Here is a 15,127-nt window from a genome sequence, read left to right on the forward strand (position 1 = left end):
CAACAAAGAGTGATACTCGCCTACAGGCAGGACCTCCAAGACTGTGTATGTATCGCTGCAGAGACTCAGAAGGCAGACAAACCACCTGCTTTAGGTTTTGAGCACAGCTCCGACTAATCCATTGAATACCCAGTGGTACTTGCACATGAAGTAAAAAAAAAAAAAAAGCCCCGTACTTAGGAAAATATGTGCCTCTGGTGTTGGGATTTTAATTCAAGTTTCACTTCTGGCACCACCCACATGATGCTGTAAGTAGCATTTGAACCTACGTGTGGTCCAGAAGAGTCGCCTGCAGCCCTACCTGCCCACAGTAAACATGATGATGTCACAGGACAAGCCGGTGGTCACCCAGAGCCCCAGACTAGCTGAAGTCTTGCTGTAGCACTCACAGCTGGCGACCCTCAGCCTTGAGGTCAAGGAGATGGAAAAGCAGGGAGGAGGGCGATTTGGGGTCTTGGTAGCACTCCTGACCCAGGATCCTGCCAGGATCAGAGAACAGCGGCCCCGCCCCCTCCTGCGGTCCCCATCTGGGGTCCATGCCCGGCGACACCCCTCCATTCAGCTTCAGCTAGAGACCACCGAGCTGGAAGCAGTTACAAGAGGCCGAAACTAGAACTTTCCACAGACTGGTAAACATCTGCTCCCACTCCCACATCCCTCTCCACGTTCTCATTCTGTGCCTCAGTTTCCTGCCCAGTGAAAGGGGTGATAATCCTCTCGTGGTTGTTTTCGGTGTTAAACCAGTTAGTGCACACACAGCACTCAGTGCAGAGCTTAGCACGCACTGTCGTCGTCGTTACTCACTCAGTGGTGTCCGACTCTTTGTGACCCCATGGACTGTAGCCCACCAGGCTCTTCTGCCTATGGGATTCTCCAGGCAAGCATACTAGAGTGGGTAGCCATTCCCTTCTCCAGGGGATCTTCACAGCCCAGGGATCGAACCCACGTCTCCTGCATTGGCAGGCAGATTCTTTACCTCTGTGCTACCTGGGAAGCCCCTAAGCACCTATTAGCATTTTAGCAACAGTTGATGATGATAAGCATATCAGCCAGTCACAATCCTCTTGGTGGCCATGGGGCGAAAAGTCTAGGTCTCCGTCCTGCCGTTAATCTGCAGTGTGACCTTGGCCACAGTGTGACCCCCCAGCCCACCCCGGGACTCGGCTTTCTCAGTTCTCAAAGGGGCCAAGTCAGGAATGCTGGGTTCTGACCAGCTGTCCCTCTTGGAGGCCTGAGGGAGCCCCACTTCTCGGACCCCTTCAGAGGGACGGTCCACCCACCAGGACTAGGTCAGGCGTGTGGGAATGAAACAGAGAGGGAAGGGGGTAAAGCAGGACCACACACGCAGCGGCTGCAGCCACGGTTCATTCCAAGCCTATATTCAGTTACACGTTCAACCACTTAGACTGTTTTTTCCTTTCCAACTGTTTGACCATCGCGCAGGCCTGACCTCTTGTTGACCAAGAACCCAGAGCAGGAAAGTGGCACTTATTTAACTGATGGGAAAGGGTGGAGCTGGTTTTTCCACAGCAAATATACTGGTTTCGTTTTTAGTTTAGAATCACCAAGCCTCCCCTACACCCCAAGTATGGGATCTCTCCACTTAAGGGATGGAGGCTCAGGGCACCTCCAGTCTGAGCTAGGGCTCACGGGAGCATCAGAGAATGAGGGGTTGCTGAGACCCTGGGAGTAGAGTGTATCACAGACAGTGTATTACTGTGTTGTTCTTTTCAGCTGCTAATTCACGCCCGTCTCTTTGTGACCCCATGAACTGGGGCCCGCCAGGCTCTTCTGTCCATGGGATTCTCCAGGCAAGAATACTGGAGTGGGTTGCCTTTCCCTTCTCCAGGGGATTTTCCCGACCCAGAGATCGAACCCAGGTCTCCTGTACTGACAGGCGGGTTCTTTACTGTCTGAGCCACCAGGAACGAGGGTCAAGGAGGCAGGGCCACCTCCTCATACCCACAGGACTTTCTGGGATCCTGTGACACAGTTGACTATCATCCCCTGAGGGGAGGGAGGGTCTCTGCCCCACCTGCCTCCCCCACCACTGTCTATCTCGTACCCCTTACAGGAGCGTCCTCCCATTGATTCCTGCCCACCCAATGAAACCCACTTAAGAAGATGAGTCTGTTTCTGAGAAATCATGAGACACTCCTTGGAGCTCAGGGGAAAATGGTTCTGGAAGATGGTCCGAAGCCTGGCTCCTCCAGTCACTGGGGGTGGAGGACAGGGGTGCAGCGGGGCAGGGGGGCAGGAGAAAGTCTACCAGGCAGCTGGGGTTTGCTTTCCTCTCCAGGGGCTGCTGCCCCATTCCCACCCCACCCCCTACTACGGGCCTCCCCAGGAGATGGTCTTAATCACAGGGGAGGGCTGAGGAAAGCAGGGAGAAAGGAGGGCAGGGAAGAGAGTGCTCTAAGCCGGCTGCCTGCCGGGCCCATCTGGAATCACTCAGGCCCACCCACCCGCCTTCAGCCTGTCCCCCCATCCCTGGTCACTAGCCAGGAGGGTTTAGTGGTGGCGGTGGCATCTTTCCCCGTGAGATGAACATGCAAATCACCCTTTCTTACAAAGTCAGAAACACTTCTCCACCTTAACTAGGCCTTCTAGCTGCTTCCCCCGCCTTCTCATTTGAAAATATCTACCTTGGATCTCCACTCCCTCCTCGCCCCCAGTATTGGACCCCTACCCCTCAGCATCCTCTGCTGATGCTGCTCTGGCAAAGGTGAGACCTGCCAGGCTCTTGGGACTGGCTGTCTCAGCAGCACTGGCCCCATGGCCCACCTCTGGCTCCCCTGTTCTCCTTCGGCCCAGTCCCTTGCGAATCAGTCTCCCCAAGGCTGCTTCCTCCTCCCAGGATCTTTCCTCCACAGCCTCCTAGCTATATGCACACCTGCCTTCTGTGTCTGCCCCCTGCTCTCCAGCCCGCTGCCCTTGGCCCATTCAGACCCTGCCGTCTTTCTCTTGGACACCAGCCTCAACTGTACCAACTGCTTAACTGGTCTCCCCAAGCACCTAGGCAGCCCCAGCCCCGTGCCACCCCTGCCCCGGGACTCTCTCTAAAATGCGGTTCTCATCAAGGGACCGCCTCACCGAGCACTTTCCTGTGAGTCTCAGGATGTGAGTCCAAGTTCCAGGGCTTGGCTGCCCGTGGTCTGACTCCTGCCTGCCTGTACACCTCTCATCCCTCCATTTACAGCCCGTACCAGTGGGCCCCAAAGTGCAGACAGACAATCTACTTAGGATTCTGTTCCTAATTACTTTCGTCTTAAAAAAAAAAAAAAAGCTTTGATGGTATTTGCTATACAGATTGACAACAATCCATGAATAAAATTCATAAATAAATATATATATTTATAGGGTGTGCTGAAAACATTTTAGTGATGAGTATACAGTTAGAAGAGCTTGGTGACCAGTGCCCAGCATTACAGCCCATCTCACTGCCCATCCTCAGCAACCCTGTTCACATTCTCTGGCAGACATTTGTGCTTACCACTCCATCCACCACACCAGGCTGAAGTTAGCTGTGGATGATAGAATATTCAAACTCATACCTTAAAGAAGCCATCAGTTTTTTTGTTCTCTCATATAAACTAAGTCTGGAGGTGAACAGCCCACAGATGGTGTAGCAGCTCCAAAATCACCTGAGATCCAGGCTCTTTGAACTGATTGCTCTACTCTTTTCAACTCATGGTTTCCAGCTCATGGCTCAAAATGGCTGCTTGAGCTCCAGCCATTCCATCAGCATTCCAACTTGCTAGAAGAAGGAAGAGGTGAAGAGAGACATGCCTCACCTTACTTTTAGGATATTTCTGATTACTAAAGATAAAGAATGGCATTTACTAATGATAAAGGGGTTGATCCATCAAGATGATATCACAACACTAAATCTATATACACTCCAAGATATATGACACAAAAATGAACAGAGTTAACTGCCGGGGTCCAGCCCCAGTGGATCCAGGGAATTCGAAGTGAGGACGGAGTCGGCGAGGAGAGATTTATTTATAAAGAGAGATTAGGAAAGAATAGTGTAGTAGGAAAATTAGTGGAGAATAGAGGCTGAATAACTTGGTTTACACAGGAGACTAATAAAGCTCCGAGACAAGGAGTTTGCACTATCTATGTAGGCCACCGGCGCCCACTTGAATAGCGGAGGGTGCCCCACCTTGGGTTCCCTTTCGCGTGGGTCTTAGAAGCCAGGGCAAATAAGTAGACTCGGAGAGCCTCTGTGCTCCAGATGGGAATCCAGCCTGAAAGGAGAGAAAGGAACAACATGGGGGAGCCAAGCATTGGTGCCAGACCCACAACTTTATTTTCAAAAGCAGCTTATATACCCCAAGTTGTACATAGAGAAATAATGGAATATGCAGAGTTATGCAGGGGCATAACTGACCCTTATTGAGACCAGGCTTTCTTTTTGCATACCTTCCCGTATACAAAAGGTCTTAGGTGGTTTTACATCATCTTCTGGCCAGGGGGCCTGTTAACATTTTTATGGCTCTCTTCCTAGATAAATGTCTATCAACCAGAAAACTCATTTTCCCTTGAAGTATTTTCTCTTTAATCTGTATCACCCTCAAAGTACTAAATAAAGTTACATTCCTGTAGAACAAAGGTACAGTGGGTTATAACAAAGAAAGTACTTAACTCAGAGATCTAATGTTGCTAATGCCAGGGCTACTACCTGGTTTTTGTACATACAAACTATATCAACAAATAAAAGATATGAAAACTTGGCAGCAAGTATTGGCTCAACAATGAAACCGTTAATCAGTCCTATTCTAATGATTTTGACTCCTCGGAAGCCCCTACATTCCTAGGATGTTTTAAGCTTCCTGTGCCTCTCGCAGTCCGGTCATGAGGCCGCAAATAATCACGTGTGCAGCTGTAAGAGTCTGGACAAACCTGTCAGCCAGGCTAGAAAGCCATCAGAGGGGTTTTTGGATTGAAACACTCTTATTATGCCCAGGAGACTTATTATCTAAAAGCTCTAAATTAACTTTTTCCAGAAAAAGGTGGTGGGGGGACAGCCCCCTGTTAATGCCAGAAGAGTAGGTGGAAAGCATAACACAGTAAAGCAGGCAGACTCTGGTTTGGGGGGTAGAAGCTCGAGAAAATCCAAGGGGACCCCTGAGGCCTGATCCTGCCTTTGCGTTTTGTCAGGCCACTTTCCTCATGACCTTTGCCACAGGCGGAATTCCCCATGCTGGCTCCCAGCAGTTAACCAACAAGGACATACTGTATAGCAAGGGAACTATGCTCAATATCTTGTAATAAACTCTAATGGAAAATAACCTGAAAAAGAAAAAAAAAAAAAAATATATATATATATATATATATATATATACTATCTCAATATCTTGCAATAACCTATAATGGAAAATAATCTGAAAAAGAATATATATGTATAGAAAAAGAATATATATGTATATACAACCTAGACAGCATATTAAAAAGCAGAGACATTACTTTGCCAACAAAGGTCTATCTAGTCAAGGCTATGGTTTTTCCTGTGGTCATGTATGGATGTGAGAGTTGGACTGTGAAGAAAGCTGAGCGCCGAAGAATTGATGCTTTTGAACTGTGGTGTTGGAGAAGACTCTTGAGGGTCCCTTGGACTGCAAGGAGATCCAATCAGTCCATCCTAAAGGAGATCAGTCCTGGGTGTTCATTGGAAGGACTCATGTTGAACACCTGATGTGAAGAGCTGACACATTTGAAAAGACCCTGAAGCTGGGAAAGATTGAGAGCAGGAGGAGAAGGGGATGACACAGGGTGAGATGGCTGGATGGCATCACCGACTCAATGGACATGGGTTTGGGTGGACTCTGGGAGGTGGTGATGGACAGGGAGGCCTGGAGTGCTGCAGTTCATGGGGTCGCAAAGAGTTGGACATGACTGAGCAACTGAACTGAACTGATACATATATATGTATATATATTCTTTTTCAGATTAGTACATATATTATTATATAATATTATTATATATTATGTATTGTTATATATATAGTTGAATCGCTTTGCTATACACCTGAAACTAACACAACATTGTAAATCAATTATATTTTAATAAAAAATGTTTAAAGAAAACAATAAGCAGAGTTGAAGACAGATATACAAGTTCATGGTCCTAGTGAGAGTCTGATATACCATTTTTAAGAGTCAGTAGAGCAAGCAGCAGAGAAGGCAATGGCACCCCACTCCAGTACTCTTGCCTGGAAAATCCCATGGACGGAGGAGCCTGGTGGGCTGCAGTCCATGGGGTCGCGAAGAGTCAGACACTACTGAGTGACTTCACTTTGACTTTTCACTTTAATGCATTGGAGGAGGAAATGGCCACCCACTCCAGTGTTCTTGCCTGGAGAATCCCAGGGACGGGGGAGCCTGGTGGGCTGCCGTCTATGGGATCGCACAGAGTCAGACACGACTGAAGCGACTCAGCAGCGGCAGTAGCGGCTGAGCAAGCAGACGTAAAATCAGTGAGACTGAAGCTGTAAAGAGCACAGCTAGCAAGTTTGACCTAATTGATGGCTACAGAACTGTGGCAGCTCACAGTGACAGGGTTTACCTTCTCAAACACACGGGAAACATTCACCCAAAAATGTTACTTTAAGAAGGTGCGTACACTGCTTCTGCTTCCGTGCCCTCTGTCGTCAGTTAATCCTGGCAGTACCCAGCAGGGAGGGGGGCTGGGAAGTGTCATCTGCTCCAGGTGGCCAGGTGCCCAACTGAAATGGGGGCTTCTGGTCCTAAGGCTGAGGGGGAACAGGTGTTAGGAAAGCCAGCAGCCTCAGTCCTCCTTGCTCCCTTCCCCTGGCAGCTCTGGTCCCAGTAGCAGTGCATGGTGGATAAGGGCTTGGGCTGAGTCAGAAGCTCCTCATTCTGTTCTGGTTTTACCACTTATTTGCTCTGTAACTTGGATGAGTTATTTAACCTGTTGGAGCCTCTGTTCATTTATCTAGCAAAATGAGAATAACTCTATTTCAAACCATCTCATCCATCTGGCATCATCGACTCAATGGACATGAATTTAAGCAAATTCCAGAAAGTGGTGAAGGACAGGGAAGCCTGGTGTGCTGAAGTCCATGGGGTTGCAAAGAGTCAGACACGACTGAGCGACTGAACAACAGCAACTACTACTTCATAGGGCTGTTGGGTAGCTGGAACGAGATCATGTGTGTAAGGCACTTAGTCCTGGGCTTGGCACGTGATAAATGCTCAGTGTTGGCTGCACAGAGAGGTTAAGTAACTTGCTCCATGTCACACAGCCAGGAAATGACAAGGCTAGATTTCACATCCAGGCATCTGGCTCCAAGCTGGTTCTGATACTTCTCTGGGGACCTCTGCCACCCCCAGCAGAGGGCCCCACAGATGGGAGGGCCCCATGGAAGGAGCACACAACAGGGAGGATAGGAAACCATTAGCCATGTGACTTGAGGGAGGTTATGTTAAAATGTGTGACTTAACTCAGATGTGTGTTAATTTCCTCATTTCTTCTGCAGAAGGTTGGCTTAAGTGAGCCCAGAGGTTTCTACTGATGCTGACATTCCACAGACCCTTGTGGTTCTGTCTTCTCTACCCCTAGTGGCTGAAACTTTGCCATTAGCAATGTGTGATTTTAGTTAAATCCTGTCACCTGCCTGAACTCTTAAAAATACAGTTTCCTTCGGAGTATCCTGATACCTCAGTTTGCAGGTCAAGAGGAGGCTCTGGTGCATGGACCCAGTGGGCCCCGGCTGGGAGGGAAGGACCAGTCACAGGGAGAGGAGAATATAGACAGGAGAGGCCGAGCCCACTGGCCCAGGGGGTCCCTTCTTAGGGACCCGCCTAGTGACCTGCATGGTGGCTGTGTCATAGCTCCCGGGTCAGTCGCCTAGTCAACTCCAGCCACTTTTTTATAGGGCTTCCTTTTTTCTCCTTCTGTATTTTTTCTGCCACCCTACCTCTCAGACTAAATTGGAAGAAAATGGGTTTTGTCTTTTTTTAACGAGAAGACAAAGTCTTAAATTACCTTATTTGAGGTCTGCAAATAGAAATCCCAAATAAGACAGCCACCTCTTCTTTTCTCTCTTCCTCTTGCCTTGTCTCAGGAGCCCCTGAGCTCGAAATAAATCACAGAGCAGTGGCTCTGGAGGAAATAATCTGGGTCGGACTGGTACCAGTCACCGAGAGTGGGCAAGGTGGTGGGGGAAGAGCCTGAGTGGACAGTGGTGGGAACTGGGGAGAAGGAGACAGAGGTGGGCAGACCATGGCCTTGCTGCTCTGGGTCTGGAATAAAAGAGGTCCCCCTAAAGGGGCGATTCCTTAAGGAGCAGCTACGCTGAGTGTCAGCGTGTATGTGGGTTCCCAGGAGACGACGAGCCTGAGGAGAGACCACAGAGGCTGCTGTTGGAACTTAGATGCAAATGAGACCACCAGGCACAGTGACCCTTCAGTTTCTCATCTCACTGATGCCAGTGCCCAAGGAGCCCACCAGTGGGCATCAGGACTAGGGGAGGGAGCATGGCTCTGGGGCAAAGACTAGGAGTTCTACGGCTGGCGTCCTGGTTTTAATCTGTGTCCCAGGTAATCAAAATAGCCAACCGAGATTTACCCTGTGCTGGGGACTATGTTCAGCTCCTCACAGAGACTATCCCATCAAGTCTGCAAGACATCCCGCCATGCAGGCATCGTCATCATTTCCTCCTGTCCAGATGAGGACACGGAGGACAAGCGGTTCCCTAACTACCCAGATTTTCACATGGCTGTGACAGATCAGGGTTGCAACCCAGGGAGCTGGGCTGCAGAGCTCTTGTCTTCCTCCTGCCAAGCCCCTCAGCCTGCTAACCCACTTCCTTCTTGGGAAAGTCGATGTGCCAGGGGCAGGCGAGGTGGGCTGGGGATCATTGAGGCCCTTTCCGAGCACGATGCTCTGGTTTGAGGTTCACACTTCACCTACGTGTGCAAAGGTCCTATTCAAATGATGCAGGATTCCGCTGCAAAGCAGGTGCACTGAGTGTGTGTGTGTGTGTGTGTTGTGTGCATTCACGCACTTGTGTCTGGCAACCCTGCTGAGACAGGGCAGAGAGTAAGAGCACAACAGGACTGGAGACTTCCCTGGTGATCTCATGGCTTAGACCCTGCATTCCCATTGTGGGGGGCCCAGGTTCGATCCCTGGTCAGGGAACTAGATCCTACATACCACAACCAAGAGTTCACATGCCACAGCTAAAGATCCCACACATCACCACTAAGAGCCAGCACAGCCATGGAATTCTGCAGGCTAGAATACTGGAGTGGGTAGCCATTCCCTTCTGCAGGAGATCTTCCTGACTCAGGGATCAAACCCAGGTCTCCTGCATTGCAGGCAGGTTCTTTACCATCTGAGCCACCAGAAAAGCCTGTTTAAAAAGAACACAGCAGGACGGTGCAAGGTTCGTAGGAAGACTTGCAGGTTAGACCTGTCAGAGGGGCCAAACCAAGATCCACAGGCCTAAAAAATTCTGTCTGGGTCACCTCCTTTGTATGTCCAATGGACTCTGGGTTTTCTGTTCTTTGCTTAGGGTTGCACACCCTCAACCTCAGAGCCCCTGGTCAGATAGGCTTGGGAGCCCTTTGAAAGGAACCTCACTGGGGAGCCTGGCTCTGGGCTGGCGAGGCTGCCTCTCTGGATGCCCTGGCCACACGTGTCTTTTTTGCAGGCCCAGCAGCCATGGCCCATTACAAGGTGGAGCAGGATGACTGGCTGACTGTCTACCTGAAGTATTTGCTCTTCGTCTTTAACTTCTTCTTCTGGGTAAGTGCACCCAGCATGCTCCCCCCTACCCCAGCACCGAGTGAGTCAAGTCATCTTTGCTGTTTTGTGAGTTATCGCTATGGCGTTGATTTTTTTCTTTTCCAAAGACCACTCAGGAGCAAACTCTGCCTGCTTGAGAGCGAATGTGTGCATTTGTTACTGAGGGGGAACAAAAGTCTCAACCCACAGATTGGCGTGGGCAGCATCATGGCCTCTGAGAGAAGGATGCTCGGCCTCACTTGTATCCCAGCATCCTCGGCCCGCGGGGTCCACTCTGCCTTCCCAGCCATAGCTCGAGGCCCCGGGGCCTGGCTGGAAGTGTGACGGCCTCTAATTACTGCTTCTTTGTGTTTGAAGCCCATTTGCCTCTTATGACTCACATTCTCCAGGCCCGAGGCAGAGAGACGCAAGTCCTGGGGTGGGGTGGGGCAGGGCGGGGGGGGGGCGGGGGGGGGGGTGCAGGATGCCTCTGTGCTTGGGGAATGGTCTCCATAGTGACCCCGCCCCAGGAAACTGCCCAGATTAGGTCTTCTGGGAGCAGAGGAGTCTGCGCACTTGAGACAACTCTCCGGGTAACCGGGAGCAGAATACCATCAGGTGCCCAAAATAGCCAGATCCTGGAGTGTGTGTATCACTTTGTGAAATGGTCTCACTTGACCTGGAGGGCTAGGGTGTGGGCAGCATGGGCAGCTCTGCTGTGAGCAGCTCCTCTGTGCTGGCTAAGGCTGTTGTGTTCATCAGTAAGTCATATTCGACTCTTTTTGCGACCCCATGGACTGCAGCATGCCAGGCTTCCCTGTCCTTTATTGTCTCCCGAAATTTGCTCAAATTCCTGTCCATTGAGTCAGTGATGCCAGCCAGCCATCTCATCCTCTGTCACCCCCTTCTCCTCCTGCCCTCAGTCTTTCGAAGCATCAGGGTCTTTTCAATGAGTCTGCTCTTTGCATCAGGTGGGCAAAGTATTGGAGCTTCAGCTTCAGCATCAGTCCTTCCAGTGAATCCCCAGCTAAACAAAAGTTAGCTCTGCAGTGACAAACCTGCATTTTTACCTGAATAATGTTCTTGTTCCCCCTCCCTCCGCTTGGAAAAAATCTTTCATGTTATACGTCTCTAAGAGCTCCTTTTCAACTGCTCAATGGGACACCGCCTAGATTCAAATGGAGTTTTGTTCAAATCAACCTCAGATTTTGAATGTGCCTCAGTTTATCTTTCATTGGTGTGTTTCACAGATGCCCTGAAATGGTGTATGTATGTAAAGTGCTTGATTCCGTCTCTGCACACAGAAGGCACTCAATAAGTGCAGTATTTTGGATACATGAGATGTAGAAGGCCCCCAAATGCCACCAGATCAACCTGCCGATGAGGCTGGGCTAAGTTTCCTTGTTGCCATGGCAAAAGATGCAGTCTTGGAAGCATCTCGGAAAGACAGGCAGAGATGGGCTGTGTCTGCCTTTTCGGTCTTTCATTAAGACAAATGAAATTGCTTAATACGGGGAAGGGTCCTGGCGCAGCAGTTAAGACTTGGTGCACACACAGAGGCAAGGGTTTCAAAGAGTCTTGGAGAGGAGACACGGGATGCTATCTATTCAGAAGTTGAATGAGCTGATACTTGTTTAAATGCAAAGTTCCTGAAACAAACCATAAACTCATTTTATTTGCACCTTTTATCTTCCTGGGCAAGTGTTTCCTGGAATAGTGGAGTTGCATAGAGGAAGACGTAGAACAGTAAAGTCACGTGGATGTGATCAGTGTGCTCTGTGGGTGTAGACACTTCCGATTCCCAGAGATAAATCCAGTGGGGTGTTTAGGATACTCACTGAGTGAGGGCTTTTTTTTAAAGAAGAAGTATGCTTTTCCTGATCATGAAAGTCTGATGTATCTACTTTAATAATCTTAAAATACTGAAAAATATAAATAAGGAAAAATTGGCCCAGTATCTCACTGTCTTGGGCTGCTGAGGAGCCTTAACAAAGCAGCATAAATTGGGTGGCCTCAGACAACAGAAATTTGTTGTCTCATAGCTCTGGAGGCCAAAAGTCCAAAGTCAGCTCCCCCCACACAGACCTCCTGCTCTGAGTTAAAAATACCCCTGCCCGGGGGGCCTGGCTGAACACGGCAGGCCTCCAGGGACTCAGCCAGCCAAGTCTCCTCCCCATGTAGGGGATGGTCAGTTTCAAAGGTTCAAGCTTTGAGGTTCTGGCATCTGTCCCCCAGACTCCTGCGATCTCAGTAGACATGGGACAGACCCCTGGTCTTCCTTCTCCCACAGCAGAGCCCAGCCTCATGCATTCAGCAGCACACAGAGTCCCTGGGAATTTTCAAGAATTCTCCAGGGAGGGATCCTGTCCACGAGGACCCCTCCCACACACCCCAGAGTCTAGTGGCTGGTCCTCCCCTCGGAGCAGCCCCTCTCATAAGACACATATCAGAGCCAGCACTTTGAGTGCTCTCCACGCCCCCCAGAGATCCTCACCTCTTCCCCCTTCCCCATGGAATCTGTGTAGAGCAGCAGGGAGGGTCCCCAGACACCCGCATTTGCCGTCCACTGCCCCTCCCCCCCGGAGAAGGCAAGGCAACTCACTCCAGCACTCTTGCCTGGAAAATCCCATGGATCGAGGAGCCTGGTGGGCTGCAGTCCATGAGGTCGCACAGAGTCGGACACGACTGAAGCAACTTAGCAGCAGCAGCAGCAGCCCCTCCCCCCACCCCGAGCACAGCCACGGAAGGTGCCCTAGATGGCAGAGGCAGATTGATTGGGGTGAACATTCCAAACACTTCCTCGTCAGAACAGTGGTCCTGCCCCGGGCATCTCCTTGCTACACTGTCCAGATCCGGCTGGGAGAGAGTAAGAAAGCCCAGGTTCTCCCAGTGGGAGGATTTGTGGGGACTCCCCTGGATAAAGACCTTCTGTGGATCATCCCTTGCGATGCTCAGATCAGCCCTGGTGGCCGTACCTCTGTCACCAACAGGGAGCAGGCTCAGTCAGTTCAGATTCCTTCTTAATGTCTTGTGATAAGCGAGCTGGAGCTGACATCCAGGTGTTCTGGTCAACGATAATTGAAAATCCAGTTTGTGGCTTTTATTAAGCAGATGCTAAGTGCCAAGCCCTGCTGTGGGCCCTTGGAGTATGTCTGTGGACAAAGCTTCCTGCATCCATGGAACTCACAGCTGAGGGCTCCCCTGGGCTGCGCTTCCACCTGCATTGTCCTAGATAACCTCCCAGCATCCCGAGGCTGTGAACAGCTCTGTGAGAGCCCCGGCTTACCGAGGGGGAGGCTATCTGCCCAAAGCCCCAGAGCTGGAGGCACCTCTCTCCGATCCCTGAGTTGTGTGCTTGACCATCGGCTCTGATGTCATCCATTGCCTCCAGCTCCGAGTCCTGCATGTTCCCAGTGTCCTGGGGGTATGTGCTAAGATGCTTCAGTCATGTCCAACTCTTTGCAGTCCTGTGAACTGTAGCCCGCCAGGCTCCTCTGTCCATGGGATTCTCCAGGCAAGAATACCGGTGTGGGTTGCTGTGCCCTCCTCCAGGGGATCTTCCCGACACAGGGATCCAACCTGCGTCTCTTATGCCTCCTGCATTGGCAAGCAGGTTCTTTACGACTAGTGCCATCTGGGAAGCCCATGAATTAGTGACACAGTAGAGCATGCCAGGAAGACTCAGGCTCAAGTTCCGGCTCAAATTCAGAGCCTATTGTCTACTGTCATGGTGCTGTGGGCCGAATTGTGACCCATTGAGATTCACGTGTTGAAGCCTGAATCATCAGTGAGGCTCTATTTGAAGACAGGACATTTAGGAGGTAATTAAGGTTAAGTAAGGTCATAAGACCTGCCTCTTGAGAAATCTGTATGCAGGTCAGGAAGCAACAGTTAGAACTGGACATGGAACAACAGACTGGTTCCAAATTGGGAAAGGAGTACGTCAAGGCTGTATATTGTCACCCAGCTTACTTAACTTATATGCAGAGTACATCATGAGAAACACTGGGCTGGATGAAGCACAAGCTGGAATCAAGATTGCCAGGAGAGATATCAATAATCTCAGACATGCAGATGACACCACCCTTAGAGCAGAAAGTGAAAAAGAACTAAAGAGCCTCTTGATGAAAGTGAAAGAGGAGCATGAAAAAGTTGGCTTAAAGCTCAACATTCAGAAAACTAAGATCATGGCATCTGGTCCCATCACTTCATGGCAAATAGATGGGGAACAGTGGAAACAGTGACAGACTTTATTTTGGGGGGCTGCAAAATCACTGCAGATGGTGACTGCAGCCATGAAATTAAAAGACACTTACTCCTTGGAAGAAAAGTTATGACCAATCTAGACAGTATATTAAAAAGCAGAGACATTGCTTTGCCAACAAAGGTCCGTCTAGTCAAAGCTATGGTTTTTCCAGTAGTCATGTATGGATATGAGAGTTGGACTATAAAGAAAGCTGAGCATGGAAGAATTGATGCTTTTGAACTGTGGTGTTGGAGAAGACTCCTGAGAGTCCCTTGGACTGCAAGGAAAGCCAACCAGTCCATCCTAAGGGAAATCAGCCCTGAATATTCATTGGAAGGACTGATGTTGAACTGAAACTCCAATCCTTTGGCCACCTGATGCGAAGAACTGACTCATTGGAAAAGACCCTGATGCTGGGAAAGATTGAAGGCAGGAGGAGAAGGGGACGATTGAGGATGAGATGGTTGGATGGCATCACCAACTCAATGGACGTAAATGTGAGTAAGCTTTGGGAGTTGGTGATGGACAGGGAGGCCTGGTGTGTTGCAGTCCATGGGGTCACAAAAAGTCGGACACAACTGAGCGACTGGACTGAACTGAACAGAACTGAAGGTCATAAGAGGCTTCCCAGGTGGTGCTAGTGGTAAAGAATCTGCCTGCCAATGCAGGAGACTTGGGTTCAATCGCTGGGTCCGGACAATCCCCTGGAGAAGGCGTATTCTTGCCTGGAGAATCCCACAGACAGTGGAGCCTGCCGGGCTACAGTCCATAGAGTCACAAGGAGTCAGACACGACTGAAGCGACTTAGCCTGCATGCACTCACAAGAGATCATGAAGGTTGGGTCCTAATTCCATAGGTTGGTGGCCTTAAGTGGAGGAGGAGAGCACTCTCCAGAGGACATGTGAGGACACAGTGAGAAAACAGCTGTCCGTAGGCAAAGAAGATCCTTACCAAAACTGAATCAGCCAGCACCTTATTTTGAGGACTTCCCACCTCCACAACTGTGGGAAATGGAAATAAATTTCTGTTTAAGTTGCCCAGCTATGGTGTTTTATCATGGCAACCTTGAGCAGAGTAAGACATTAGGCAAATCACTTCATCCCACCAAGCCTCACTGTTTTCAT

The 15,127-nt window shown here is 49.9% G+C and overlaps 1 protein-coding gene across 1 annotated transcript in view; it reads left to right on the forward strand.

Moving 5' to 3' along the window:
• Positions 1 to 9,693: 9,693 nt before the first annotated feature.
• Positions 9,694 to 15,127, forward strand: part of TSPAN11 (tetraspanin 11) — a 32,982-nt gene continuing 27,548 nt past the window's right edge. The window contains exon 1 of the mRNA XM_052641056.1: positions 9,694 to 9,777. Within this exon, the coding sequence (XP_052497016.1) occupies positions 9,694 to 9,777 (84 nt within the window). The remainder of the gene's footprint in view (positions 9,778 to 15,127) is intronic.

Source organism: Budorcas taxicolor, chromosome 5 (assembly GCF_023091745.1).
Source record: "Budorcas taxicolor isolate Tak-1 chromosome 5, Takin1.1, whole genome shotgun sequence".
NCBI lineage: Eukaryota > Metazoa > Chordata > Mammalia > Artiodactyla > Bovidae > Budorcas > Budorcas taxicolor.